This window comes from Fusarium verticillioides, chromosome 1, assembly GCF_000149555.1.
Source record: "Fusarium verticillioides 7600 chromosome 1, whole genome shotgun sequence".
NCBI lineage: Eukaryota > Fungi > Ascomycota > Sordariomycetes > Hypocreales > Nectriaceae > Fusarium > Fusarium verticillioides.
Genome location: NC_031675.1, coordinates 3,748,333 through 3,770,600, shown reverse-complemented (window position 1 = coordinate 3,770,600; position 22,268 = coordinate 3,748,333). Strand labels below are relative to the sequence as shown.

The following is a 22,268-nucleotide window of genomic DNA, read 5'->3' as shown; positions in this document are numbered from 1 at the left end:
TAGGTAAGATACACCAACAAGGGGTGGTCCATGTTTGCGTTGAAGAGTCCGGTAAATTAGACAGAGGCTGCCTCACTTTACTCGGAAAGGCAATCATTAAGTCTCATACTAAAGTTGCCCACACGCATCTTTAATCTCGCTGCCTTTGAGGAAACGACCAGCAACCGTGGTAACACAACAGCGAAGATGATAAGGCACGTTAGTACTTGCATGAGCAGGGAATATAGTAGACACAAGGTACTGCCAGACTGTGTGCTTGATAGAGTACTGTCTCATGTGTCTGGTAGATAAACTCAATGCCCTTAGCGTCTGTCGGAGTCCGTTGTCGAATACCTTAATTATTGCTTTATCTTGACCTCCCGAGGCTTCAAAACAACAAGACAAAAAGCCATTGCTAGGTGCAATGCGACAATGAGACGCCAGCCAGGGGCCGGCTGGCGAGACCCCACCAACTTCAAGCCGCTTCCGGGTTCTGGCGCTACCCAGGGACCAGTTCTGTTGCAGCCACAACGCTAGGTCTGGGGTACTTGTTCGTTTGTGCATGAGGTGTGCTAGTTGAACGAGATTCGTACTTCATTGTAATCTTAGGTCTTGTCCATACAGATGTTACGGATTACGGTCCTCTCCCTCTCCGTCAACGAATATAACAATCACAAGCCAGTAACCACATTGGCATATCCTCCAATGCTTAGCGTATCGTCAATCTCATCCTGAGTCATCCTCAGCCTCACAAACTCCCAGTAGAAACAAATCAAAGACCTTTTTAGCGTGGTGTTTACAAGTCCAGCCCGGGCTGGGTCGACCGCGCCTCTTCAGTGCCCCCTTTGCTTTGCTTTGATTTGCATTGCGATCCCATTAACTAGATAAACCAGGATTGCTTTACCGAATGCTCTATTTCCACCCTGGGCCCATTTGAAAATGGTCTAGACGACGATTGTCGTCCATCCAAAATGGATACAGATTCAAGAGACTATCCGTACAGTCGACGGCTCTGGTGACTCGTTGATAATATGTAAGCCTCCACCATTTCGTACCTGGGCATGAGTATTTCTCCGCCACGGGTGTTTTTTTCTTCTTCTTTTTAGCAGCCCATGTGTTGCGCTAATGAGCAACTCGGCAAACCAGGACTGGACTGGTATCAAGGCAAACTGCACGCGTGTTCATCCAGTCTATCTCATCCTCTCATATGAACCATGCCTCGATCTCAATCAATAACAGTAGACTAACCATCTGACGCGTATTGAGATGAGGCGTATGGAGTACGCAAATATAAAATAATATCAACTCCACCTACTGGCTGGATCGAGATGTCACAACCAAGTCATCTGCGTATCACGAAACTTTCTACAGACATCATCCATGCAAGGGCACTTGCAGTGACGTACAAGGCTAACAGTGGAATCGTATCACAACTCGATTCTCATTGCTGCATGTGGCTACCATTTCACCACTATCATGGCTGCTCATATCAATATTTATAGTGATTTTGGGTTTCATGACTGTACTGGTCTCCTTAACCAGAGGCTCACTTGTAAGATGATATTTCGACGTGAAAAGGCCAAAAAGCAGCAAAGTTGGCTTGATTTGAGATTGAGTTTTCGAGGTTATCACCTATGCTAAACTAGAGAGCCAATCAATGCAGTGTTACTCTCTGCAGCCCTTTTGAACTAGTCAAGCTGGCGTTCTGAACGTTAGATCATCGTACAACGCCCAAATGTAAGTGGCCAGAGCAGCCCGTATCTCATTCTTCATAATGTTGCTTCTCTGCATCATCAAAAACCAACCAAACACCCTCTTCGGAGATCAACATTCGCCTTTCTGACTGCCGCTTCTCGCTACGACGACATCATGGAACCCTAGCAGAGTCTTGGTGTCAGATAGAGCAACAAAATTAGCGAAAACGATTCGCTTTCTTTGCTTACGTACAGTCATCTCTATCTCGTCACTAATCTCCGTGCTCGCCCTTCTTGTCAGGTACAAAGTCAGCAAAGATCGACTCCATGGTTATGGTTTCCACGATCCCCCGGCAATACGGAGTTGATTCAGAAGACAAGCTCAAGAAATTCCCACACTCCCCCATGTCCCATGCTTGTGAGTTTGCAGATCTCAATAAATCCTCCCTTGTATGGCCGTTGGAACTAGGGATAGAAGCGAGTTTCGTTTCTAGCCGCCTCGAGACATCCTTAGGATCATCCTACGTCAAATCATTCTTCAAATGGACTCGATCAAGATTTCGCGCATGAATCTCAAGTATATTCAATTCGCAGTCTCATGTTCTTTACAGCGCTGCTAAAATCCCAACTATTCCAGAACGCCTACCCGCCGCCAACGCATATAGCACTGGACTTTTGCAATATCTACATGCAACTGCTCCCACCGATAGACACCTCTGTCGAATCCCATTCGCCAAACCGAGCTGGTCTCGCATTGTAGACTTGAACGGGCTAATTTCCCTTTCACTGGTCCTTGGTTCGCATCTTCTTGATACGGGCCGCACCCTCAAACAGTCCTCGATCCACAGCAGCAGCAACAGTCAGGGTTCCACCAACGATGGCGCAAAGTCCGGCCAGGAAACCGCTGAATGTCTTGGCCTTCTCCTCACGATTAACGACCTTCATGGGCGAGATGTCCTAGACGGATGTTAGCTTCGAGATATGCTTTTAGTGCCAGGATACATGTACGCACGTAGGAAAAGAAGACGCCAGGAATACCACCACTGGTATGCTGACGCTCTGCGTGGCCCTCAGCGGCATCGTTGCCACCCGCCAGACTTCTCTTATGGCTAGTCACAGAGTACTGGTGAGTCTCGACGCTGCCATCTTCAGAGTAACCGTAGGCTCCAAGGCCAGCGTTGTCGTCTTGCAAGAGACCAGCAATCTTGATACCCTTGTTATCCCAGCCGAGAGGAAGGTAGGAGGTAGGCACGATCTTGACGAAGTACATAAAGTTAAAGTTGGGGTCGTGGATCTCCTGGCGCGTGTTGTCGAGGGGGTTCTGGTGGTGGTTGGTCCAAAGCGAGCTCTTGGTGCCAACCTTCTTGGCAATATTGTCGGGCAGTTGAGGTCCGAAACGGAGAGAGTGGATGTAATGAGTGAAGTCGTGCGCCTTGCCCTTGGGGACATCCCAGTAGTTCTTCAAGTCGTGGACATGCATGTTACCGCTGCTAAAGCTGCGGCCGGGAGCAAAGTGGAAGTTACCAATGACCTTGTTCACGCGCAGGCCACCCTCGATACGGCATCCCTCCTCGCGCTGGGCATCCAGCTTCTCGCCATAGTGTTCTCTCTCGCACTGCTCAACGCCCTCGCCACGGCCAAAGGCCCACGATGACTGCGCATAGGCTTCGCGGACTTCGTCGCAAGTCTGGCAGCACCCAGCCTTGCGAGCATTGGCAGGAGGCTGAGCGCCGTAACAACCACCACAGTATGAAGGATCGAGATGGTCAGCGGATTCGTCGTGTAGCGCAAGAGACTTGATATCGATAACAGCACCCCCTTGATTAGCAGGCTGGAGGCGGACCTTGTTCACTCCGTGCATGACTCCGTGTTGCTGTTCGCCAGACACATCCATAACGTCAAGAGTCAAGAGCTCACAGGGCATCTTGGGGAATGTGATGTTTAAGTGAATCTCCATGCGCTCTCCTGTAAGCCACAGTATGTCAGCATTCGAGCGGAAGTTACGCTTTGTGTCTAGGAATAGCAAAGGCTTTCCTACCTCTTCCCTTGTCCACAATGAGCTCCGGGTGTATTTCAATGCGTCGATATTCTGCCCATTCACCCCATGACAGGAACAGGACCACTAGTAGCGACACGATAGTGACGATACCACCGCTTGTCGTTCGGATTCTTGCCTCATCGACCGTCTTGGTAAAGGCATCGAGCCTTGTAAATCTCGATTTCGGAGGCATGATGACCTATTTGCGACGATGAAAGCCAGCGCAGCAGTTGCAGTTGTAAGTCGAGGGTATCCGTAACTGAGGCGCCAATCAAAAAGGAGAGGGTTGATGGCGAGATAGAGTAACGGGTATGTGAAAAAAAACAATCAGCTATCAAAAAGGAGAGGCAGCATCGACTGGAGTTTCTCGCTGTTGATTGCGGATCTGCACCTGGCACTCGAGGATCCGAACAATTCAAGGAAAAAGAAACACCAAGCAAATGCGAGAACAGAATTACAGTACAAGTTGTCCAGTCGATTGCCCCAAATCCAAAAAGGCCACCTTTTTCCAACTGCGGCTGACGTCCTCTTCTAAAACGTACAGTAGCTCCGGCGGCGCTTTGCAGGGTCTAGTATCCTCTATTTTTGCACTAGGCCAGGATGGGTTTGACTCAGGGCTTCTGGGGCCTGTAAGTCTGGAACAGAGACCCAGCTGACTCTGTGTTTTGAATGGCCAGCTGATCGTCTCCACCGGAGCTCTAGGTTTGCCCATCAGCCTAACCTTTGTTCATTGGCAAGGCTGAGAAATTCAATAACTTCTCCCAGACTTTGACATTGCATCACAACTCGGGCCGTCTCTTCTTATCTTCACTTTGTGATATATAAAACTTGACCTAGACCAGAATTGTTTAGTTCTTTAACTTGTGTAATTCTCTTTCTTCTTCCGGATACGCTCGCATCACAGAAGCTTCAATATGTCGACAAGACCACCCTCTCGCGTCGTCTTTGTTGGCAATATCCCCTATGGTGAGTTCAACCGCACTTGTCATAGTTGAAGCCGCACCGCATCGCATCTGACACTTATTCCAGGCTTGACCGAAGAGCAAATCACCGACATTTTCAGCAGCGCAGGCAAAGTCGAGCGATTCCGTCTTGTGTATGATCCTGAGACTGGACGGCCCAAAGGATTCGGTTTCGCAGACTATCCGGATACCGGTATAGATGATAGTAACCCTTAAAAAGACTCAATCTCTCTAACCCAGTCATGCAGATTCTGCGTCGTCCGCTGTGCGCAACCTGAACGATTTCGAGATCATGGGACGAAAGCTTCGCGTCGATTTTAGTAACGACCAAAAGAGTAGCGATGACGACAAGGACCCAGCCATATCTAACTACAACCCGCACGTCTCTAATGGCGCAGCTCCCAGCTACAGTGCTCAGCCAAGCACTCTTCCTCCTCTGCCTGCTGGAAAGGAGCTTCCTCACGGTGTCTCTTGCTCCGACGCTATCTCACGAACGCTCGAAACCCTTCCTCCTCCTCAACTCCTCGATATTCTCTCCCAGATGAAGACACTTGCCAGTAGCGAACCGCAGCGCGCCACCGAGCTCCTCCAACAAGCGCCTCAGCTGGCCTACGCTGTATTCCAGGCTCTTCTCCTCATGGGACTCGTTTCTCCCGAAGCCATCCAGTCTGTCGTTGAGCCTGGGGCTCCCCCCGCTGCGTTCCCTCCTGCGCCCATGCCTAGCTACCCGGTTGCCAGCAACACTCCTCCTGTTGCTGCTATGCCTTATCAGGCACCACCTCAGCCCTATGCTGCCGCTCCTGTCGCGGTTCCCGCACAAGCTGCGCAGGATCCCGATGCCTTGATGCGCGCAGTGATGGAGCTCCCTCAGTCCCAAATTGACATGCTTCCTGAGGCAGAGAGGCAACAGATTTTGGCTCTCCGTGCTACGTTTGCTGGGCAACGGAGGTAGACCCACATACTCTCCAGCACGTTTCAGATGTGCGTCATCAGAAACTTCACAAACCATTACACATTATCCAACATGTCCACGGCGCGCCATATCCTGGCCAGGTCGACATTCGGTGTATAAGGCGTTCGGGCGCAGGCTCAGGTATGAATTTAGTGTTAGGGAGGAAGCCATTTCTGGGCAATAACCGGAAAGTAGGGTAACATATGCATGTACATGCGTGTAAATCTAGAAGCACGAGAGATCAATTATAACTCCACGTTAATTGGGTTGTGGAAGCATCTTTCTTATTTGCGGCTTTTGGGCTTGGTGCCGTGAGAACAAGTGATACTCAAGTGCAGTTCAGGTATAGGGTGGCTAGGGGGAAGGAAAACTCAGAACTTCGATCCTCAATGATACAAAGACTTGGATAACTTAGTATACTTTTAGTATACCTTATACTGAATTTGCTATGATACCTTAATATATCTTGAGATCTGATATTTTCTTGCTCCCCCAGGGGTGAGTATCTAATATGTGGTTATATTGATTCAGTATAGTTAATGTGGCGAGAACTTGCAAACGACCTTTGGAAATCGCGCAGATTGAGTATTATAGGTCCTAAATACAATGATCTGGTTGGCAAGAGAGGTTGAAGTTTTGTAGCTCCTGAAAATGATACAGACTGAACCTGAATTAAGATGATAACCAAGCAAGGACACTAAACAAATGCTTGTCGTGAAAACAAATAACAGTACAAATTGGTTCCACACCTGCAAAATGGCTGAATCTAGTGCTACAACATGTCCATAGAAGAACTAAGTATGATAGTAGTGGATTTGATAATTTTGCGTGTACGAATCTTCAGCCATAAACACCGCCTGTAGAATAATATCCTAAGCAGTCCCATCCTTTCTAACAACCCAGAGGTATACGTGTTCGCAGAAAAGCGAGTCCCAGATAGACATCCATTTTCCAAAACAGCTCTCCAAACACCAAATGACAAAGAGAACGAAGCAGCAGGGTCAAGTTGGCTGTGTGCCTTGCCATGTGCCGCGGATCAGAATGTGCAAAGAAAGCACTAATGCCTACCCCTGATAAATATTCGTATGCACCAACAAGAAGTTTGTGTTGTCTTAAACAATGTTGTACACTCTCTTGGCAATCATGTAGCATGCCAGACCAAAGAACAACAGACCAGCGGTAATCCAGAAGAACCACGTAAGGTCTCCTTCGTATTCCTGGCCTGGCACCCATACATTCATACCCCAAAGACCCGTGATGATGTTCATGGGGAGCACAATCGTACCGAGAACAGTGAGCTTGCCGAGAACATCTGCCGTCTGTTCCTGACGCTCATTCATCCGTATATTGATCTGTGCGAGATAGTTACCGTGAGATCGAGCCAGTATTCTGTACATGTTAGCGAAATGTATTTCCAATCGTAGAGAAAAGTCTTACTTTTCATAGTGACCCAGGTTGGCTGTCATTGTGACGATATGGTCTTGAATGTCACCGAGATACAAACCAATCTCAGACCGTGGCGCAACCTCCCACCGCTCATTGCAACGCTTAGCAAATCCCTTGATTACATCCGCCTTGTTGCCAAGCAGCCTGTATAGACTCATGACTCGCTTTCTGCAATCTCCCACTCGCCGAAGCATATCTGTGCTTGGATCTGAGTTTGTCAGTGCATCATCATTCTTGGAGGAGGTCTCGTTAAGTCGCTTATCAGCAGACGAATGCAGCTTCAGGATGGCGTCGTCAATTTCGTCAACCTCGTCCTCAATATTCTGTATCAAGGGAGCAAACACGTCGGTAATGTCGTCGATAATAGCGTACGAGATCCAATCTGAAGAAAGAATGAGATAATCTTTCAGTTGCCGGATCCTGCGTCGGACATTGGCGGGATGAGGCGTCTTGGAGAAGTGAAAGCTGAGAACGCCTTCGCGAAATACTACCACATACATATCAACTGGCTCAAGAAAGTTATCACTGTTGTTGTCTTGGTCGAACGACCGGTAGTTGACGAAATAATAATGTCGGAAGAGCTCGACCTTCTCGCGAGCCTCCTGAAGCATAATATCCTCTGCAGTAAGTGGGTGAATGCCAAAAGCTTTAGATATGACTTTCATCTCAGGCTCAGTTGGGCAGAGGACATCAAGCCACCAGACTGGTCTTTCTCCGTACCTGACAGTCCTTTCCTTTGGTTCGCCTGAAGTGTTCTGAGAAACGCGAACACTTTCATCCGCAGACTTCCGTTCAGTAGGTGTAGCACGTCCAGATTCGCTTCTTGAAGCAACATGGGCGAGAGGATCCTTGAGTGGCGACGTAGTCCCTTCGCGCAAGTCGTGGTGATCATGAACTGTCGACAATGATGGCTGGCGCGTGTGGACTTTGGAGTTACCCTCTGGAGCAGTGCTATGATGGCGCAAGCCTGTTGGAAGAGGTGTAGGTTCCATATCGTCTTCGTCTGATTCGTCGTCTGATAGAACTCGAGGATCTGGAACAAACAGTTCCCGGAAGCCACCACCAGGCTGAACCAGCTCAGAGATAGTCTGACTGTGGATTGTGCTCTGGAACTCCTCATTGAAATAGGTAAAACGATATGGGGACTCTTCGTCCGTCTGATACCATCCCTTACGCACAGGGCGCAAGCGGCCGTTGATGAGCTGCGGTTCTGTGATTCTCTTGACACGGCGCTCCTCCGTTCGGTCCTCCTTTTCCATGTGGCTCCATTCCTCTAGCACAGATAAGTCAGGCCATTGACCACGGCGGCGGCGCGTGCGATACTGTCGGTGTTCATGAGCCTGCGATTGTGTATCGTCATCTCCGAGCTCTGACATCCCAGGAGCAGGAAAGCAAACGTCTTGCTCAGCTCCGGTTGCCATTCGCCGGGCCATATCAGGGCGATTGTCACCCATGCCCTCCATATCGGAGAGAATGTCGATGTCACCCATCATGCGATGCGGAGAGTCGTCGCGACTTGCCCCGAGCCCATCCCGAATCATAACATCCCCCAAGCTTAGTTCTATACGGTCCGCGGTACCAAAAGTAGGCGAGCCTGGCATGGATGGAGGGGCGTTGACATCGTAGTTATCTCTTGCCCCAGACGAGGTTCCTAGGCGTGTCGTTGAAGACTTGATAGACGCGCGACGACTTCTCGTTTGGTTTGATCTTGCGTCACTTGCGCCGTAACCTGAAGTTACTGATTCGCCGAGTAATGGTGCATTTTCGTCCCACGGTGTATGGCTAGGATGCTCTTCCTCGGCAGAGACAGCTGGTATTGATCGTAGCCGGTTACTGGCTGAACCCGAGTAAGGTGAGACTGGTATGCCGCTGGTAGCTGGCGTCGTTGATGCTCGACGGGGACGCAATGGTTGATGGTCCCTAGAAGGTTTTGTTAAAAAATTGCCCTCAAAACTCGTCCCGGCCAGTCTGGCTTACCGATGATCCAGCAATGCCTCACTATCTATACTGGTATTACTCAAGTTGGCTCTCGGAAGATTGAAGAACCCCTCTCCTGTGGCGTCGCGATCCTCATCGTGATCATCATCATCCAATGCCGCAAAACTCTTTCTACGCGTTCGCTTCTTCCTGCCGCCGCGATGGCCCTTCCTCTTCCTTGCCTTGGATGCGTTGGAGGTATTTGACGACTCGGGAGCCTGGAGTTGATTGGAGGTCGAAGCAGGAGGAGTCGCTTTGCTAGTGCTTGCTAGGTCGGCAAAACGATTGCTAGACATCGCGAATATCTTCAATGGGCGAACGAGCGTTTTTGAGACGTATGAGAAGAGAAGAGAAGAAGGCCGAGGAGGAGAGGAAGACAACCAACGCCCGAAATGCAATAGGGTGGGATTTCTCGCTTGGAGCTGCAAATGAAGAGGTAATGATGTCAGCCATCAATGGTTGGCAGGGATAATATTTTAGTGTAGTTCCCACTAACACACAACCTTGAGATAGTGGAGGTCAAGAGCCGGCCAAGAATCACCTTGTTTTTTTAGAGTTAAGATATGAACGGGTTTTCTAAATGGACTTCTCATCGCTTACACTTTGTCCTGTACAATATTGGTCGTGGTAAACGACCGACGGCCACAATTGCTGTCCGCGTGATCATTCACAGTAAACAGTGTACTAACTTGAGCGGCGATCCAAGAGGGCGGGCTGCAAACAGACAGAGCAGTAACCTACCTTTCCATGGCGATGTACTTATAAGGTTGATGTAGAATGGCAACGGATCCCCACAGTCTGGGGTGATTGAATTATGGTCTTCAGTGATATAGGGAGGTTACATACCTACTTGAAGTACATACCTGTACGGTAGACTAAGGTCAGGTACTGGATCGACAAGTACCTGCCTACCCACTAAGATAAGGTAGGAGGTACTCATCGAACCACTTGAAGCACCGACTTGTTCTGTGGTCAGTATTAGTCTGAAAATATCTACTACTTACCTACTACCTTAATAAGGTAAGTATGCAAGTGATGCGACTAAACCACGAGGCCTATCTCCATCTACAACATCAATGGACGAACCACACGGTAGGGCATGCTTCTGAGCAGACATGATCCTGATGCTGAATAATTTTCACCGGAATCAATCCTCAGCGAAGGCGCGGTGGCAGAGTGGTCTAATGCGATAGACTAGAAATCTATTCTCCTCGGAGGCGTCTGTTCGAATCAGGCCCGCGTCGATGGAACCGATCACTTACAGGGTCGGATGTTTATCTTTTTGCGTACCTATGTCAAAGTACAAGATAGGAAATTGTCACTTGATCTTCAGCTTGCTTGGTTCCAAGTCTCGGTTCACTATGTATGGCTTCGGCATCTCTCTTGAAACATCCAGAACTTTAGAGGTATGTTGTCTCTGATATGGAAGGTCTAAATTTCTATTATTATCAGCATATATTCTGCTGATATATACCAGAGTAGTACCGAGTTCCGTGTTTTCCCCTATGAACTGGTCTCCGCCAGAACGACATGTGTGTGCATGGTATCAAAAATAATCCTCAATTAACCTCAGTTGCCAAAGTCCCACAATTTAACTAGGAGGCTATCTGGTTCGGCCTCAGCCTCCCCGCCATTTGGCATGAAGACCTTTTTAGGGATGTGGAACTCGATAACAGGTGCCTTCTTTACATCCTTTGTCATCTCGGCTTCGAGGAGCTATGTGACTGTTAGCAAAGTTCCCTACATATATTGCCGAGGCAATGGGGGCTTACAGTGGCATAGGAATGGTCTAGGAAATCTTCGATGTTGTAAGATTGCTTTGTGAACTGCTCCGAGATGATCTTGGTGATAGTTGCAACGTTGGGATGATAATGCGATTGAAGTTGAACAAGCTCCCAAAGGCAGCTTTCTATCGCATCTGTTTGCATAGGGTCCGCCTCTTCGGAGAGGAAAGGATCATCAACACCGTGCTCCTCAATTTGCTTCTTCATCTCTGGATCTTGAACCTGTCGATGAATCATAAATGTGCATGTTGGGTGACGCTTGAGCAGGTTGTAGATCCAAGGAGTCACGAAAACGATAGCTCCAGGGGGTGCGTTGAGCGCAAGACGAGCAAGGCGCTTGATGAAGCTGGCCACCATGGCTGCTGGTAGATGTGTCGAAGCTAGAAATGTGTCTAGAAGACGGAAGAATCGGGATCGATGCTTGGAGTGAAGAATGTCGCGGTCGAGTAGAGAGTAGAGTTTGGTATAGAATGAGGGATAGTCCAGGTTGCGTTCCGAAATCAAGTAAAAGACACCGGACAGAGCCAAAAGAGACATCGAACCGCCCGAATCGTAGCAATTTGTCAAAAAGTCCGAAAGTAACTCAGGTTTTGTGAACCAAGGAGCAATCACGGTCGACATGACGTTGAGAATTTGCTTTCGTTGGTCCTTTTCCTCAACAAGGGTCATGAGAGATAGCCATGCCTCCTGAGCTTGTTTCTTGTGCTGATTGACGTTTCGTAGATTATGTGTCTTTTTCTTTGGTTTGGGAACGAAGAAATCTTCAAGCTGATCGGCAGATTCAGGGACACCATCCAAAGCTGACAAGAGCGCAAAGCATCGATCAAAGAGCTCTGGCGAAGCATTGCCTTCTTGTTTCTCCACAGTGTGTCTAGGTGAGGGTCAGTCGAGAGCTCCTTGAGTTAGCGTTTGAAAAGAACCAGAGAAGACTTACTTGACTGCATTGAAGGTAAAGTAGCGGATATCGTCGTATTGCTCCACATACTCTTCCACATATGCCTTGATCACATCTTCATTTTTGCTCTCGAATAATGAGGAAACAATCTCTCGAAGGAAAGCTCGAGGGAATGTGTACTCGTCCTTGTCATAAAGGAACTCGCCTTCTGCCTTGAGCGTTTTCATGCACAAGGTCAATGCTGGGGTCGCCAACTCTTCATCCTGTAGAATAGTAACCAGAATTTTCTTGAACTCGGCATACCGCTCCTTCAGCCATCCCACAATAAAAAGGTCTTTCTCAGATAGAGTCTTCTTGGCGATCAAAGAGCCCTGAGTGAGTAATCGGATAAAGATTCGGCACAAGACAACTGTAGAGAGCATGCTCTCTTGGCCCCCATTCTTTAAGTCATTTGCAGTACTGAGCAGAATGGTGAGGTCGTTATAGTTCTTCCGTGACTCTAGAATCCCTTCTTCCATTGATAGAATTTTCGCGCTGGCATCTTCGGATTCATTGCTGGATGTTGACGACGCTCTCTTTCGTCGCTCAGTAGTGGGCTTCTCATGAGTTGAAGAAGACCTCTTACGCTTGAGGCCCTCTGCAGAAGCCGCTTTTGGCATCGCGTGTTTGCTAGAGGGGTATGATGAATCCGTTTAATATGATTTGCGCAATGAAATGAACTGCTAATTTTCACTTTTTCAAAAAGTGAAAGTCATTACTTTGAGAAAAACTTACTTCATTCAAGTTCATGAAAGCAAAATCTCGAAATCTTTCTTTGATCATTGAAAATTTGGCCAATCATATCCACCCATAAGCCAACGGTAAAATGCCGGCCCCAGATCTAAATCTGATGTATTGAGGTCACGTGTTCTTGATTGTTGCCGAACTAGCGCGATAAAACCTCAACCTCACATCCAGCTCTCCGATCAACGACAAGCCCCGGATACCCCCATCACGAACCATCTCACAATGGCGTCACGCTTGGCACGAAGCGCCGTCGGTATGTGAAGAAATCTCGAATCTCTCGAACCGAACCCAATTCGAACCCAATTGGCGCACCTCCGATTCATGCTGACTCCCTGTAGGCGCTCCCTTCCTTCGACCCGTCCTCGCCCGCCGAGCTGCCCCTACCATCTCTGTTGCCGCCGCGCGATACAACAGCAATGTTCCCGCCGAGGACCCCAAGAAGAAGGCCCAGAGCATCATTGACGCTCTTCCCGGTAACAGTCTGCTCAGCAAGAGTGCCATCCTGAGCTCTGCCGCTGGTCTTTCCATCTACGCCATCTCCAGCGAGTACTACGTCATGAACGAGGAGACCATCATCGCCATCTCGCTTCTCTCAGTCTGGGGTGCCTTGATCAAGTACGGTGGCCCTGCCTACAGGGAGTGGGCTGAGACGCAGAACAACAAGATCAAGAACATCCTCAACAGCGCCCGTGCCGACCACACCGAGGCCGTCAAGGGCCGCATCGAGGACGTCAAGCAGATGGGCAGCGTCGTTGAGATCACCAAGAACCTTTTCGAGGTTTCCAAGGTAATTCTGAGGTGTGCATTGGATGGTAGCGAGAAATGTGGCTGATTATGCTTGTGTTTGTAGGAGACCGCCAAGCTTGAAGCTGAAGCCTTCGAGTTGGAGCAGAAGACTGCTCTTGCTGCTGAGGCCAAGACCGTCCTTGACTCCTGGGTCCGATACGAAGGCCAGGTCAAGCAGCGACAGCAGAAGGAGCTCGCTCAGTCCGTTATCGCAAAGGTCCAGAAGGAGCTTGAGAACCCCAAGGTCCTTCAGCAGATCCTCCAGCAGAGTGTTGCTGATGTTGAGAGTACGTGTAGCCGATTATTGCCAATCAATAGCATCGCTAACCTTTCCCCCCAGAGATCGTTGCCTCCAAGGCCCAATAGATAATTACACGCCGCCGCTAGAGTCTCGGTCCCTAGATTCCACGGTTTTTCTTTGTACCACTTCTGTGTCATAACAACACCTGTGCATTAGCCGAATCAATCAAGACCCTAGTTACTTCACTGTCGGAAAGCTGTTACCCGTGAGATCTTGGGAAGTTTTGGGTCGATTGTTCTCAATTGGGTTTGTCGGAGCTTGTAAATTGCTCGTCGGGAAAGGTCGGAATCCGCCGATATCGCCTATTCTCGGTGTATAGCAAATGTCCAAAACAAAACATTTCAGCACAACGACTTCGTCATTCCTGGTGAATCATTTCGACAAATGCCCGCCGTACACTGTTGGAGTATTTCGCAAACAGCCTCATTTGGTCACAATACTTCATCATTACTCGAGGTTCATTGATGAATATGAATATAGGTTGTCCTGAAAGTACCGTGCATCTACACATGATTAATCATACATGGAAAAGACCAGCAGCCTCTAACGCCAATTCCAATTCCAAAGGCAGATGCTCTATGCTTGATACCTTTGTCCAAGAGAACCACCCCCTTTCGTCAAACATTGAGGAAATAGTAATTAAGAAATGCGTCAAGCTGGAAACTTGGCGAAAAATATTGAACGTGAGTATTAGTAGATCGGTCTTGATTCCTCCCACTTTTTAACATCGAGGTTTGCCTTTGTTGGCTCTGGCGACTCTACTTGAGAATTAGGACCGAGTGATACCCGGCCGCTCCGTCGCCTCCTTGCTCCGTCACCAGCAACAGGGCCAATCCACTCCCAAGCGCGACCTACCTCGCCGCTTCTTCCTTCGCGCTGACTGGTTCGAACATTGCTGTTTTGTTCCACAACAGCTCGAACCCGCTGCCAGATGCGTTCTCGCTCAGACAATGAGTGAATAGCCCGGAGGACGTCATCTCTCAAGTTCGGTAAAAACAACCAAGGATCATCGATGCCTTCTTCACCTAGTTCCTTCTGATTGGCAAGTCTACCCAGCACTAGGTCGACGAGAGCAGGAATTTGAGCAGATGTAGCCACGTGCTTCCGATATCTGGCTCGCAAGTAGAAAATAACGAGAATTGCAGCGATCAAAAATCCAGCTGGGAATTTATATCTTGCCAGGCCGAGTCGGATTGATCGTTTGATCGCGCAGGTGTACGGAAGGCGAGCGAGAGACGAGGACGATAGCCGTCTGTCTGAAAGATCGGAGGAATTGGACGATCTGTAGGGTCAATGGTGGATCTGGTTAGTCCATAGTCAGAAACATGTAGAGCAATGAAATTGTCGCCAGATAGGTCGTGAAAGCCCTGAGCTGTGAAGAGAGGAAGAACTTACGGTGCTGTCTCAATGATCTCGACCTCATCTCTAGCTGCGACCTCGCCAATGGCGGCAGCCCACAGTTCATCAAACTCGTCCTCGTTGAGTCTCTTGGACCTCTTGCGGCTCACGGTCGCCTTAAGCTCATGTTCAGCCATCGCAGGAGATTCCTTTTTCTTGCCATCCACACCAACAAGCTCTCCGCACTCATACTGAGCTCGGCGATCTCTGAGTTCCTCAATAGCTCTATCAGCTACAGCTTTAACGCGGCGCGCTTTCTCGCCATCCGGCTCACAACTAGGGGGAAGTGGCACTAGCCCACCGAGAGACAATGGGTGCGGCTTGAGGATAAATCCATTTTCGCAACGAACCGAAAAGTCGTGGTAACAGTACGCGTGCGAAGGGCAAGACTCGCACTGAGGCTCAACGAAAGGAACAAGAGCGTCGGGTACAGGAATGTCATGCGAAAAGAGTGGTTTTGCTTGACCGCCGACTTCGCAATAGCCAACCGCGATTTTCTCTTGACGATACCACGCAAGGTAGGCTCCAAAAAGAGACATCAAGAGGACAAAGAGAGGTGCCTTAAAACCACCTTTTCGAGATACCTGTTGAGAAGGCTTGCGAGGCTCGATCTCCATTTCGCCCCGACTTGCAGCTTGTTCCAATTCCAATTGCTCGTTCGGAGTGAACTCCTCGCCAGGTTCCAGTAAGTCCGGAGTCGGCTCGCGGTATCTTGGAGTAGGTTCAACATCATCTTCATAATCGTCATTGTAGCCACCTGTCCTGCGCCGGGACGATGACTTTACACTTCTGATGGAGTCGTCGGCGATTGTACGGCGGCGATTGGTGGGTGTCTTATGTTGAGCAGGCGAACTGCCACTCTGAAAAGGGTTGTCGTGAGTGAACACGCTTTCTTCGTGGTCGGGCAGGATTGTCTCTTCTTCTTGTGGTTCATCTTTGATCTGTGGCGTGACTGTTCTCCTCGGTTGGCGAATGGAACGAGGGGCGTCGTAGTTGTCGTGGTCGTCAGCGTGAGAGAGCGCACGGCTTACTGACCGTGTACTGCGCTTGGTAGGACTCCTGGGCACAGGAGTCGTCAGGACATTATCTTCACCCTTAAAACGCGCCGACGACTTTCGAGGAGACTTCGAACGTCTCTTAGTAGTCGACGGAGGTGGGAGCTCGTAGTCATCCCAGGTGCCGTTATCTTCCGGACTGCCAGCATTCACGATTCCCATACTCGATCTCTTGGCTCGGGCGCGCTGAGCCCGCAGCTTTGGGGCCTGCGCTAGTACATGATCTTCAACCAGCTCAACAAGCTGGGCCTTTTTTGCAGTCGCAGGGTACTCAACATTATGCGTGACAAGAATCGATCGCAAACGCGGAACAGTGACTGAACGTGGGTCAAACCCTTCCTCGAGGTAGTCCTCCATGTCGGCCATGGCGGTAGTCGAGACCAAGGAGGAGCACGATAAGCGAAAAGAGTTTTGAAGCATAAACGAGGATGACGATGCGGGATGGTGTTCAGGCCGCAGGAATGAGACCGCCTATGCCTCTTCGTGTAGGCAGGACGAGAACAACAAAGAAGGGCCACGCAACACTCCTGATCTCCCACAATGGACTTTATGTGACAATCAAAGACAGGAGAAGATTGATCAAGTTTCGTCTTCACAAACGAACTGACTGCAAAAAAGCAGCAAATTTTAGTGGCAGTGGGGGAATGGATCGTGTGAAAAGTGTATGTCTCTAGGTTGACAGGCGAATTGTTGATGACGGGTGAGACCCTTGACGCAATGATAAATTAAGTAGCACGGTTGTCTGTGGCAACTCAAATCAAGCTCGTGGTACAGAGGCACTCCCCTGTCACTTGACCCGCTGGGTCTTCCACCCATGCGCCATGCTACCATGTACTGTACCTAAGTAGGTGTGCCTGGTGTAGCACCGCCACACATATTGTCAGCAACATGCTGCGCCACTTTGTTCCGCCAGCTACCCAGTAGTATCGAACGATTGAGGTACGGCTTGTTAAAGATTTGTTGGAGCTCCAAATCATACTTTGGAAAAGGGTTTTTGCTTGGCTCTTCGAACTTAGGGGATCAATTGATATCAGATACCAATGCTGAATCGGAAATCTGTGCTGGGAAAGCCCGGCTTCGTCTGTCGGAGCTGTGTACGACAATATCAGTATCAGCTGCGCCGGGCTTCCACTTCAACACAGGATAATATCTATGATGTTGTATGTGTTGGCGGTGGGCCAGCAGGTCTGAGCTTGCTGACAGCTCTTCGTGAGTTTTTCTTGCCCGCTCAATCAGCAAACAACTAACAAACAGTAGGGGCCAATCCTCTAACGGCTGGTCTCCGCGTTGCCCTCATCGAAGCCCAGGACCTTTCCAAAACCAAGTCGTTCTCACTCCCTTTGACCCAGTTCTCCAACCGGTGTAGTTCTCTTACCCCTGCGTCGGCTCAATATCTCGACAAAATCGGTGCATGGCGACATTTACAGCGTGAACGTGTGCAGGGCTACCAGGAGATGCAGGTTTGGGATGGAGTGACAGGTGCCCGTATAGAGTTCGACTGGCCACCCAGTACGACCGGGGACAAGACGATTGCCTACATGGCTGAAAATCTGAACTTGACATCCGGCCTGCTCAAGAGATTGCAAGAACTCGGCGGAGTGGACGTCTTTGACAAGACGAAAGTGGAGAGTATTGATCTGGGCAAGGAGACCGAAGACTTGGATCTGAGTGATTGGCCAGTCGTGCAGCTCTCAAGTGGCCAGTCATTAGCAGCACGACTTCTTGTTGGCGCAGATGGGGCAAACAGTCCAGTACGCACATTCGCCGGTATCAACAGCCGCGGATGGGACTATGGTAGACACGGCGTTGTGGCAACCCTCGAGCTCGAAGGCGAGGGCTGGGGCGGCCAATTCAACAAGATTGCGTACCAGCGATTCTTGCCTACGGGCCCAGTTGCAATGCTCCCTATGCCTGGAAAATACGCTACGTTGGTCTGGTCTACTGCACCTGAGAAGGCGGCTTTGCTCAAGAGTCTGAGCCTCAAAGACTTCATCGCTATGGTCAACGCCGCCTTCCGTTTGAGTCCCGTCGACATTGGTTTCATGCATACACAGGAGAACAACCAGGTGGAGGAACTATCTTGGCGCTTGCAGCACACTCATGTTGACGCGGAGTCTCTTCCACAGACCGTTGTTGGAGTTCAGGAGGGGAGCATCGCTTCTTTCCCTCTGAAGATGCGTCATGCCGACACATACACTGGCGAACGCGTCGCACTTGTCGGCGATGCGGCGCACACTATTCACCCCTTGGCTGGTCAAGGCTTGAACCAGGGTCAAGGGGATGTCCAGAGCCTAGCCAAAACGATTGAGTATGCTGTCTCCCATGGTCAGGACCTTGGCACTCAGCTGTCTCTCGAACCATACAACAACGAGCGCTATGCCGCCAACCATGTCATTATTAACGTTTGTGATAAGCTTCATAAACTCTACTCTGCCGAGAGTGGTCCTCTTGTGCCGCTTCGTTCAGTTGGTCTTCGGGCTGTCAATGCTCTCGGCCCCCTGAAGAATTTCTTTATGGAGCAGGCTTCTGGGACTGGTACTAAGCTTTTGTAGACTTCTGGCCAGACAGGCCAGATAAACCCTCCAGCCCTCAAAGCATTTGCTTTTGTCTGTAACACTAGAACTGTACCTATCACACCCAAGAATAATGGAAATAAGATGATTCATTGCTATTTCAGAACACGCATCACCTCTACATAGCTTCTCGCTCGAGCACACGACGTTTGTGGGAGTATTTACCGTGGTCTCCCTATCAGCTATGATTACAAACAAAAGAAACCCATTCTAACCTTCTTTCTTTTCGAAAATGCTTCACCTATCGACCTCACCTACGATTGGATTAGCATGACTTCCCAGTAAAAGAAAGGAAGCAAACTTACCGAACACCAGATCCATAGTACCAATGACCGCGACAGCATCAGCCAGCAAGTGACCCTTGGAGACGTGATCGAAGCCACCCAAGTGGGCAAAACCAGGAGCACGAATGTGGCATCGGTATGGTCGCTCGCTACCATCAGAAACGACGTACACACCCATCTCACCCTTAGGGGCCTCGATGGCAGAGTAGGTCTCACCAGGAGGAACAGCGTAGCCTTTAGTGTAAAGCAAGAAGTGGTGGATAAGTGCCTCCATGTTCTCCTTCATGGCGGATCGAGGAGGAGGAGAGACCTTGTAATCCTCAACACGGACGGGACCTGCGGGCATCTTGTTGAGGCACTGGTGAATAATGCGGAGAGACTGTCGGAACTCCTCCATTCGGCAGAGGTATCGATCGTAGCAGTCACCATTGGTTCCAACGGGAACGTCGAACTCAACCTGGTCGTAGGCATCATATGGCTGGTTCTTTCGGACATCGAAAGGAACACCAGAACCTCGAAGCATCACACCAGTGAAGGATAGGTTCAGGGCCTCAGTGGCGGGAACAACACCAACACCCCTCAATCGCTCAATCCAGATACGGTTATCAGTCAACATCTCCTCGGTCTCGTCGATTCGGTCGCCGAATTGGGTAGCCCACTGGTAAATATCGTCGAGAAGGCCAACGGGGATGTCCTGATGAACACCACCGGGTCGAACGTAGGCAGCGTGGAGACGGGCGCCGGAAACACGCTCGTAGAATTCCTGGAACATGTCAATTGCTGATTTTCGTCAACCACGCATGATACACATACCATGAGCTTCTCACGCTCTTCGAAACCCCACAGGAAAGGTGTCAAAGCACCAACATCCATAGCGTGTGAGAGAACAGACATCAAATGGTTAAGAATACGAGTGATCTCGCCAAACAGAGTTCGGATAAACTTGGCTCGCTCAGGGATTTCGACGTTGAGAAGCTTCTCAACAGCAAGGGAAAAACATTGCTCGTTGGTCATCATAGAGACGTAATCAAGTCGATCAAAGTAAGGCAGAGCTTGGAGATAAGTTTTGTACTCGATCAATTTCTCAGTACCTCGGTGCAGCAGACCGACGTGGGGGTCCGCTCGGACAATCTCTTCACCATTGAGCTCGAGAATCAAACGCAACACGCCGTGGGCAGCGGGATGCTGAGGACCAAAGTTGACGGTATAGTGTCGAACCTTTCGGTCCTGGACGGAGTTCTCGCGCGACTTTCGGGTACCGGCTTTTCGGGGCTTGGAGAGGCCGTAGGCATCTTGGGCGGATGAGAAGTCCTCGTCAACGGGGATGAGTCTGGTGCCGACGGGCTCGACAGCGGCGGCATACTTTCGCAGGCAGGTCGTCGAGAAAGGGCGGGCAGCGAATGTTGCTGGCCGCATGCACAGGCTCTTGGCGCCTCGGCTGGCGAATCGGAGGGAAGCCATTGTGTAAAGAGCAGAGAGGGGACGGCCGTTAGTGAGACGAGATGTGTAGAGTCTCCCGAGAGGGCCTCTGGCTCGAGGTCAATGGCAGGTTGATGGAGGGGGAATTCGCCTTCGTGATAGTGGCCGTCATCTCCCGCGGTCCGGGGATCTGTGTCGAAACCTGGGAGCTTTGCTCTTGGTGGTGGGCCGGACTATTATTCTTGCGGAAGGCTGACCAATCAGAAGTCAACTATTACTCGTTGATTTTTCTGCTCCGCGACCAACATCTGTCACCAATTGCATCGCATCACTCGGCCGAGTAGTATACTGTAATTGAGAAGAGTCGTTCTACAAACTTGTATGGTTCAAGGCGTTTCGAAAACCATGTATTGATTGAGATTTGTATTCTTCTTATGAAAAACAACCTTCACGTTTTGAATAACCTGAGCTCATCGCTGCAACTTGCCGCTAAGAATTCAAGCCGTCATCTATTCTCTAGGCTCAAGACGAGGAATTCTTGATTCCCCCTAGCTAACAATCTCTGCATAAGTGAGAATAGTGACTAATACAAGGCACTTTCGATCTATGAGTTAATCTTGACTGCAAGGCAAAGACTGGGTAAACTTTGGCAATACATTTCATCGCACAATCTTGGAGCTATAAATGGAGTTGATCTTGCTCCTCTGCATTTTCTTTATATCTCCGAGATGAAAATTCACATGCCTAATGTCAAGTTGAACTAGCGTTCTGATTGATATGATAAACGAATCTGTATTGTAAGTGTTATCTTTTCAGTGTCAGGTCTGTATCTTCCTTTACTCCTATTCAGCTATATGTAGTTCGTTCCTCAACAGACCAAACAGAACCTCGTCTACCAGTTCCCCATTCTTGCAAACAGCACCTCTCCTGGTGCCTTCTTCGAAGAGTCCAGACTTCCTCAGTACATTCTGGCTTGCTTTATTGCCCCCATAGGCACACGCCTCGATCCTGTTTAACTCGGGCCATGTTTCGAAGCACCATCGTATGAGCGCCTTGGCAGCTTCAGTTGCATAGCCTTTTCCCCAGGCTGTCTCAGCCAACCAGTAGCCCATCTCCCACGTGCGGAAATAAACGTCGTTCTTGGCCATCATGCCTATAGTGCCTATAAAGATCGGTTCCGACGAAGGGTTCTCTGTTGTGTTGGCCTTGACAAAGATGCCACAGTGTTGACCAGCACCATCAAATTTGTTGGCTACGTTGTTGATAAAATACAATGCATCGGCCAGTGTGTAAGGGGATGGGAAACCATCGCGCAGGTTTTTGGAGATGGACTTGTTGTCAGCTGCTTGGGACATGACTTCTGCATCGGACGGATAGAATCGACGGAGGATGAGTCTTTGTGTCTCGAGTATTCTTGCTCCCGGCTCCTCGCATGTTGGCGAAGTTGCTGTTAACTTTCTTGTGTTGGCCATGGTGGGTGCTCCTTGAAGTAGATAGCAAGTTCGTCGGATCAAGTGGTGTTCTCCAAGGCGCAAGTGTTTGTGATGTTTCAAACAAGAACAGCAGACTAGAAGTAGTGTAACTCGGGCTTACTTCGACAGTCCAGAAAATGAGATGTCTCCAGCTTATGAGTTGGTATTTAAAGCAAATGTGTATCTGCCGATATGAGCACTTCAGTGACTCACGACAGCGATGCCTCAAAAGGGGCTATCGTTGCCGTGCTCGCCGATATACAAAAGTCCCTACACGCAGCTAGTGTCTTATCCGTACTCCGTACAGGCAGTTGCATTATATGCCGAGGGAGGTTACGACAAGTCCACAAATATAAGTACCTATAATCGAACCACAAGGTACGTAGCAAGACACCCGGATTTCGTACCTAGGGGACGAAAGAAAACTCAGAACTTTGGTCCTAAACGAATAAAAAACAATTCAAGTA

General features: G+C 49.4%; 9 protein-coding genes and 1 non-coding gene across 11 annotated transcripts; 4 read left to right on the top strand and 6 right to left on the bottom strand.

Moving 5' to 3' along the window:
* Window positions 1-2,231: 2,231 nt before the first annotated feature.
* On the bottom strand, window positions 2,232-4,235 carry FVEG_00824 (hypothetical protein). Its single transcript, XM_018887442.1, has 3 exons — window positions 3,712-4,235; window positions 2,686-3,638; window positions 2,232-2,630 (listed from the first exon to the last, which is right to left on the bottom strand). Exons 1-3 carry the CDS (start codon window positions 3,902-3,904, stop codon window positions 2,457-2,459), a joined length of 1,320 nt encoding a protein of 439 aa, XP_018743204.1. The 5' UTR covers window positions 3,905-4,235; the 3' UTR covers window positions 2,232-2,456.
* Window positions 4,236-4,383: 148 nt separating this feature from the next.
* FVEG_00825 (hypothetical protein) lies at window positions 4,384-6,292 on the top strand. The gene is made up of 3 exons (XM_018887443.1): window positions 4,384-4,677; window positions 4,741-4,866; window positions 4,922-6,292. Exons 1-3 carry the CDS (start codon window positions 4,626-4,628, stop codon window positions 5,623-5,625), a joined length of 882 nt encoding a protein of 293 aa, XP_018743205.1. The 5' UTR covers window positions 4,384-4,625; the 3' UTR covers window positions 5,626-6,292.
* FVEG_00826 (hypothetical protein) lies at window positions 6,116-9,807 on the bottom strand. 2 transcript variants are annotated; one of them, XM_018887445.1, is made up of 4 exons: window positions 9,790-9,807; window positions 9,049-9,470; window positions 7,063-8,991; window positions 6,116-7,014 (listed from the first exon to the last, which is right to left on the bottom strand). In XM_018887445.1, exons 2-4 carry the CDS (start codon window positions 9,342-9,344, stop codon window positions 6,738-6,740), a joined length of 2,502 nt encoding a protein of 833 aa, XP_018743207.1. In that variant the 5' UTR covers window positions 9,345-9,470; window positions 9,790-9,807; the 3' UTR covers window positions 6,116-6,737. The 2 variants fall into 2 exon arrangements, with proteins under 2 accessions (XP_018743207.1, XP_018743206.1); XM_018887444.1 differs by lacking the exon at window positions 9,790-9,807 and having other exon boundaries at window positions 9,049-9,510.
* A 403-nt stretch (window positions 9,808-10,210) lies between these two features.
* FVEG_14740 lies at window positions 10,211-10,292 on the top strand. Its single transcript has one exon. It is a non-coding gene; the product is annotated as a tRNA-Ser (tRNA).
* Window positions 10,293-10,617: 325 nt separating this feature from the next.
* On the bottom strand, window positions 10,618-12,386 carry FVEG_00827 (hypothetical protein; the record flags this gene model as incomplete). The annotated part of the gene is made up of 3 exons (XM_018887446.1): window positions 10,618-10,764; window positions 10,821-11,703; window positions 11,767-12,386. The coding sequence occupies 3 exons, from the start codon at window positions 12,384-12,386 to the stop codon at window positions 10,618-10,620; spliced, it is 1,650 nt and encodes a 549-aa protein (XP_018743208.1).
* Window positions 12,387-12,527: 141 nt separating this feature from the next.
* Window positions 12,528-15,097, top strand: FVEG_00828 (ATP synthase subunit 4, mitochondrial). Its single transcript, XM_018887447.1, has 4 exons — window positions 12,528-12,766; window positions 12,852-13,300; window positions 13,364-13,586; window positions 13,640-15,097. The coding sequence occupies exons 1-4, from the start codon at window positions 12,736-12,738 to the stop codon at window positions 13,663-13,665; spliced, it is 729 nt and encodes a 242-aa protein (XP_018743209.1). The 5' UTR covers window positions 12,528-12,735; the 3' UTR covers window positions 13,666-15,097.
* Window positions 14,291-16,473, bottom strand: FVEG_00829 (hypothetical protein; the record flags this gene model as incomplete). The annotated part of the gene is made up of 2 exons (XM_018887448.1): window positions 14,291-14,882; window positions 14,996-16,473. The coding sequence occupies 2 exons, from the start codon at window positions 16,471-16,473 to the stop codon at window positions 14,291-14,293; spliced, it is 2,070 nt and encodes a 689-aa protein (XP_018743210.1).
* A 545-nt stretch (window positions 16,474-17,018) lies between these two features.
* FVEG_00830 (ubiquinone biosynthesis monooxygenase Coq6) lies at window positions 17,019-20,993 on the top strand. Its single transcript, XM_018887449.1, has 2 exons — window positions 17,019-17,262; window positions 17,311-20,993. The coding sequence occupies exons 1-2, from the start codon at window positions 17,094-17,096 to the stop codon at window positions 18,603-18,605; spliced, it is 1,464 nt and encodes a 487-aa protein (XP_018743211.1). The 5' UTR covers window positions 17,019-17,093; the 3' UTR covers window positions 18,606-20,993.
* FVEG_00831 (NADH-ubiquinone oxidoreductase 49 kDa subunit, mitochondrial) lies at window positions 18,192-20,571 on the bottom strand. The gene is made up of 3 exons (XM_018887450.1): window positions 19,724-20,571; window positions 18,932-19,673; window positions 18,192-18,880 (listed from the first exon to the last, which is right to left on the bottom strand). The coding sequence occupies exons 1-3, from the start codon at window positions 20,369-20,371 to the stop codon at window positions 18,864-18,866; spliced, it is 1,407 nt and encodes a 468-aa protein (XP_018743212.1). The 5' UTR covers window positions 20,372-20,571; the 3' UTR covers window positions 18,192-18,863.
* A 78-nt stretch (window positions 20,994-21,071) lies between the features above and the next one.
* On the bottom strand, window positions 21,072-22,225 carry FVEG_00832 (hypothetical protein). Its single transcript, XM_018887451.1, has one exon. It carries the CDS (start codon window positions 21,799-21,801, stop codon window positions 21,172-21,174), a length of 630 nt encoding a protein of 209 aa, XP_018743213.1. The 5' UTR covers window positions 21,802-22,225; the 3' UTR covers window positions 21,072-21,171.
* Between the last annotated feature and the right edge of the window lie 43 nt (window positions 22,226-22,268).

What these genes read in the sequence shown, in the direction of transcription:
- FVEG_00824 (XM_018887442.1), bottom strand. Translation starts at nt 3,904, where the DNA reads ATGCCTCCGAAATCGAGATTTACAAGGCTCGATGCCTTTACCAAGACG. An exon ending in CATTGTGGACAAGGGAAGAG is followed by an intron (nt 3,639 to 3,711) that starts GTAGGAAAGCCT and finishes TGTGGCTTACAG; the next exon opens with GAGAGCGCATGGAGATTCAC. An exon ending in CTGGCGTCTTCTTTTCCTAC is followed by an intron (nt 2,631 to 2,685) that starts GTGCGTACATGT and finishes ACATCCGTCTAG; the next exon opens with GACATCTCGCCCATGAAGGT.
- FVEG_00832 (XM_018887451.1), bottom strand. Translation starts at nt 21,801, where the DNA reads ATGGCCAACACAAGAAAGTTAACAGCAACTTCGCCAACATGCGAGGAG.
- FVEG_00825 (XM_018887443.1), top strand. Translation starts at nt 4,626, where the DNA reads ATGTCGACAAGACCACCCTCTCGCGTCGTCTTTGTTGGCAATATCCCC. An exon ending in TGTTGGCAATATCCCCTATG is followed by an intron (nt 4,678 to 4,740) that starts GTGAGTTCAACC and finishes CACTTATTCCAG; the next exon opens with GCTTGACCGAAGAGCAAATC. An exon ending in CGCAGACTATCCGGATACCG is followed by an intron (nt 4,867 to 4,921) that starts GTATAGATGATA and finishes CCAGTCATGCAG; the next exon opens with ATTCTGCGTCGTCCGCTGTG.
- FVEG_00831 (XM_018887450.1), bottom strand. Translation starts at nt 20,371, where the DNA reads ATGGCTTCCCTCCGATTCGCCAGCCGAGGCGCCAAGAGCCTGTGCATG. An exon ending in AAGAGCGTGAGAAGCTCATG is followed by an intron (nt 19,674 to 19,723) that starts GTATGTGTATCA and finishes GACATGTTCCAG; the next exon opens with GAATTCTACGAGCGTGTTTC.
- FVEG_00830 (XM_018887449.1), top strand. Translation starts at nt 17,094, where the DNA reads ATGCTGAATCGGAAATCTGTGCTGGGAAAGCCCGGCTTCGTCTGTCGG. An exon ending in GAGCTTGCTGACAGCTCTTC is followed by an intron (nt 17,263 to 17,310) that starts GTGAGTTTTTCT and finishes AACAAACAGTAG; the next exon opens with GGGCCAATCCTCTAACGGCT.
- FVEG_00828 (XM_018887447.1), top strand. Translation starts at nt 12,736, where the DNA reads ATGGCGTCACGCTTGGCACGAAGCGCCGTCG. An exon ending in ACCTTTTCGAGGTTTCCAAG is followed by an intron (nt 13,301 to 13,363) that starts GTAATTCTGAGG and finishes TTGTGTTTGTAG; the next exon opens with GAGACCGCCAAGCTTGAAGC. An exon ending in GAGTGTTGCTGATGTTGAGA is followed by an intron (nt 13,587 to 13,639) that starts GTACGTGTAGCC and finishes CTTTCCCCCCAG; the next exon opens with AGATCGTTGCCTCCAAGGCC.
- FVEG_00826 (XM_018887445.1), bottom strand. Translation starts at nt 9,344, where the DNA reads ATGTCTAGCAATCGTTTTGCCGACCTAGCAAGCACTAGCAAAGCGACT. An exon ending in GAGGCATTGCTGGATCATCG is followed by an intron (nt 8,992 to 9,048) that starts GTAAGCCAGACT and finishes AAAACCTTCTAG; the next exon opens with GGACCATCAACCATTGCGTC. An exon ending in AACCTGGGTCACTATGAAAA is followed by an intron (nt 7,015 to 7,062) that starts GTAAGACTTTTC and finishes TAACATGTACAG; the next exon opens with AATACTGGCTCGATCTCACG.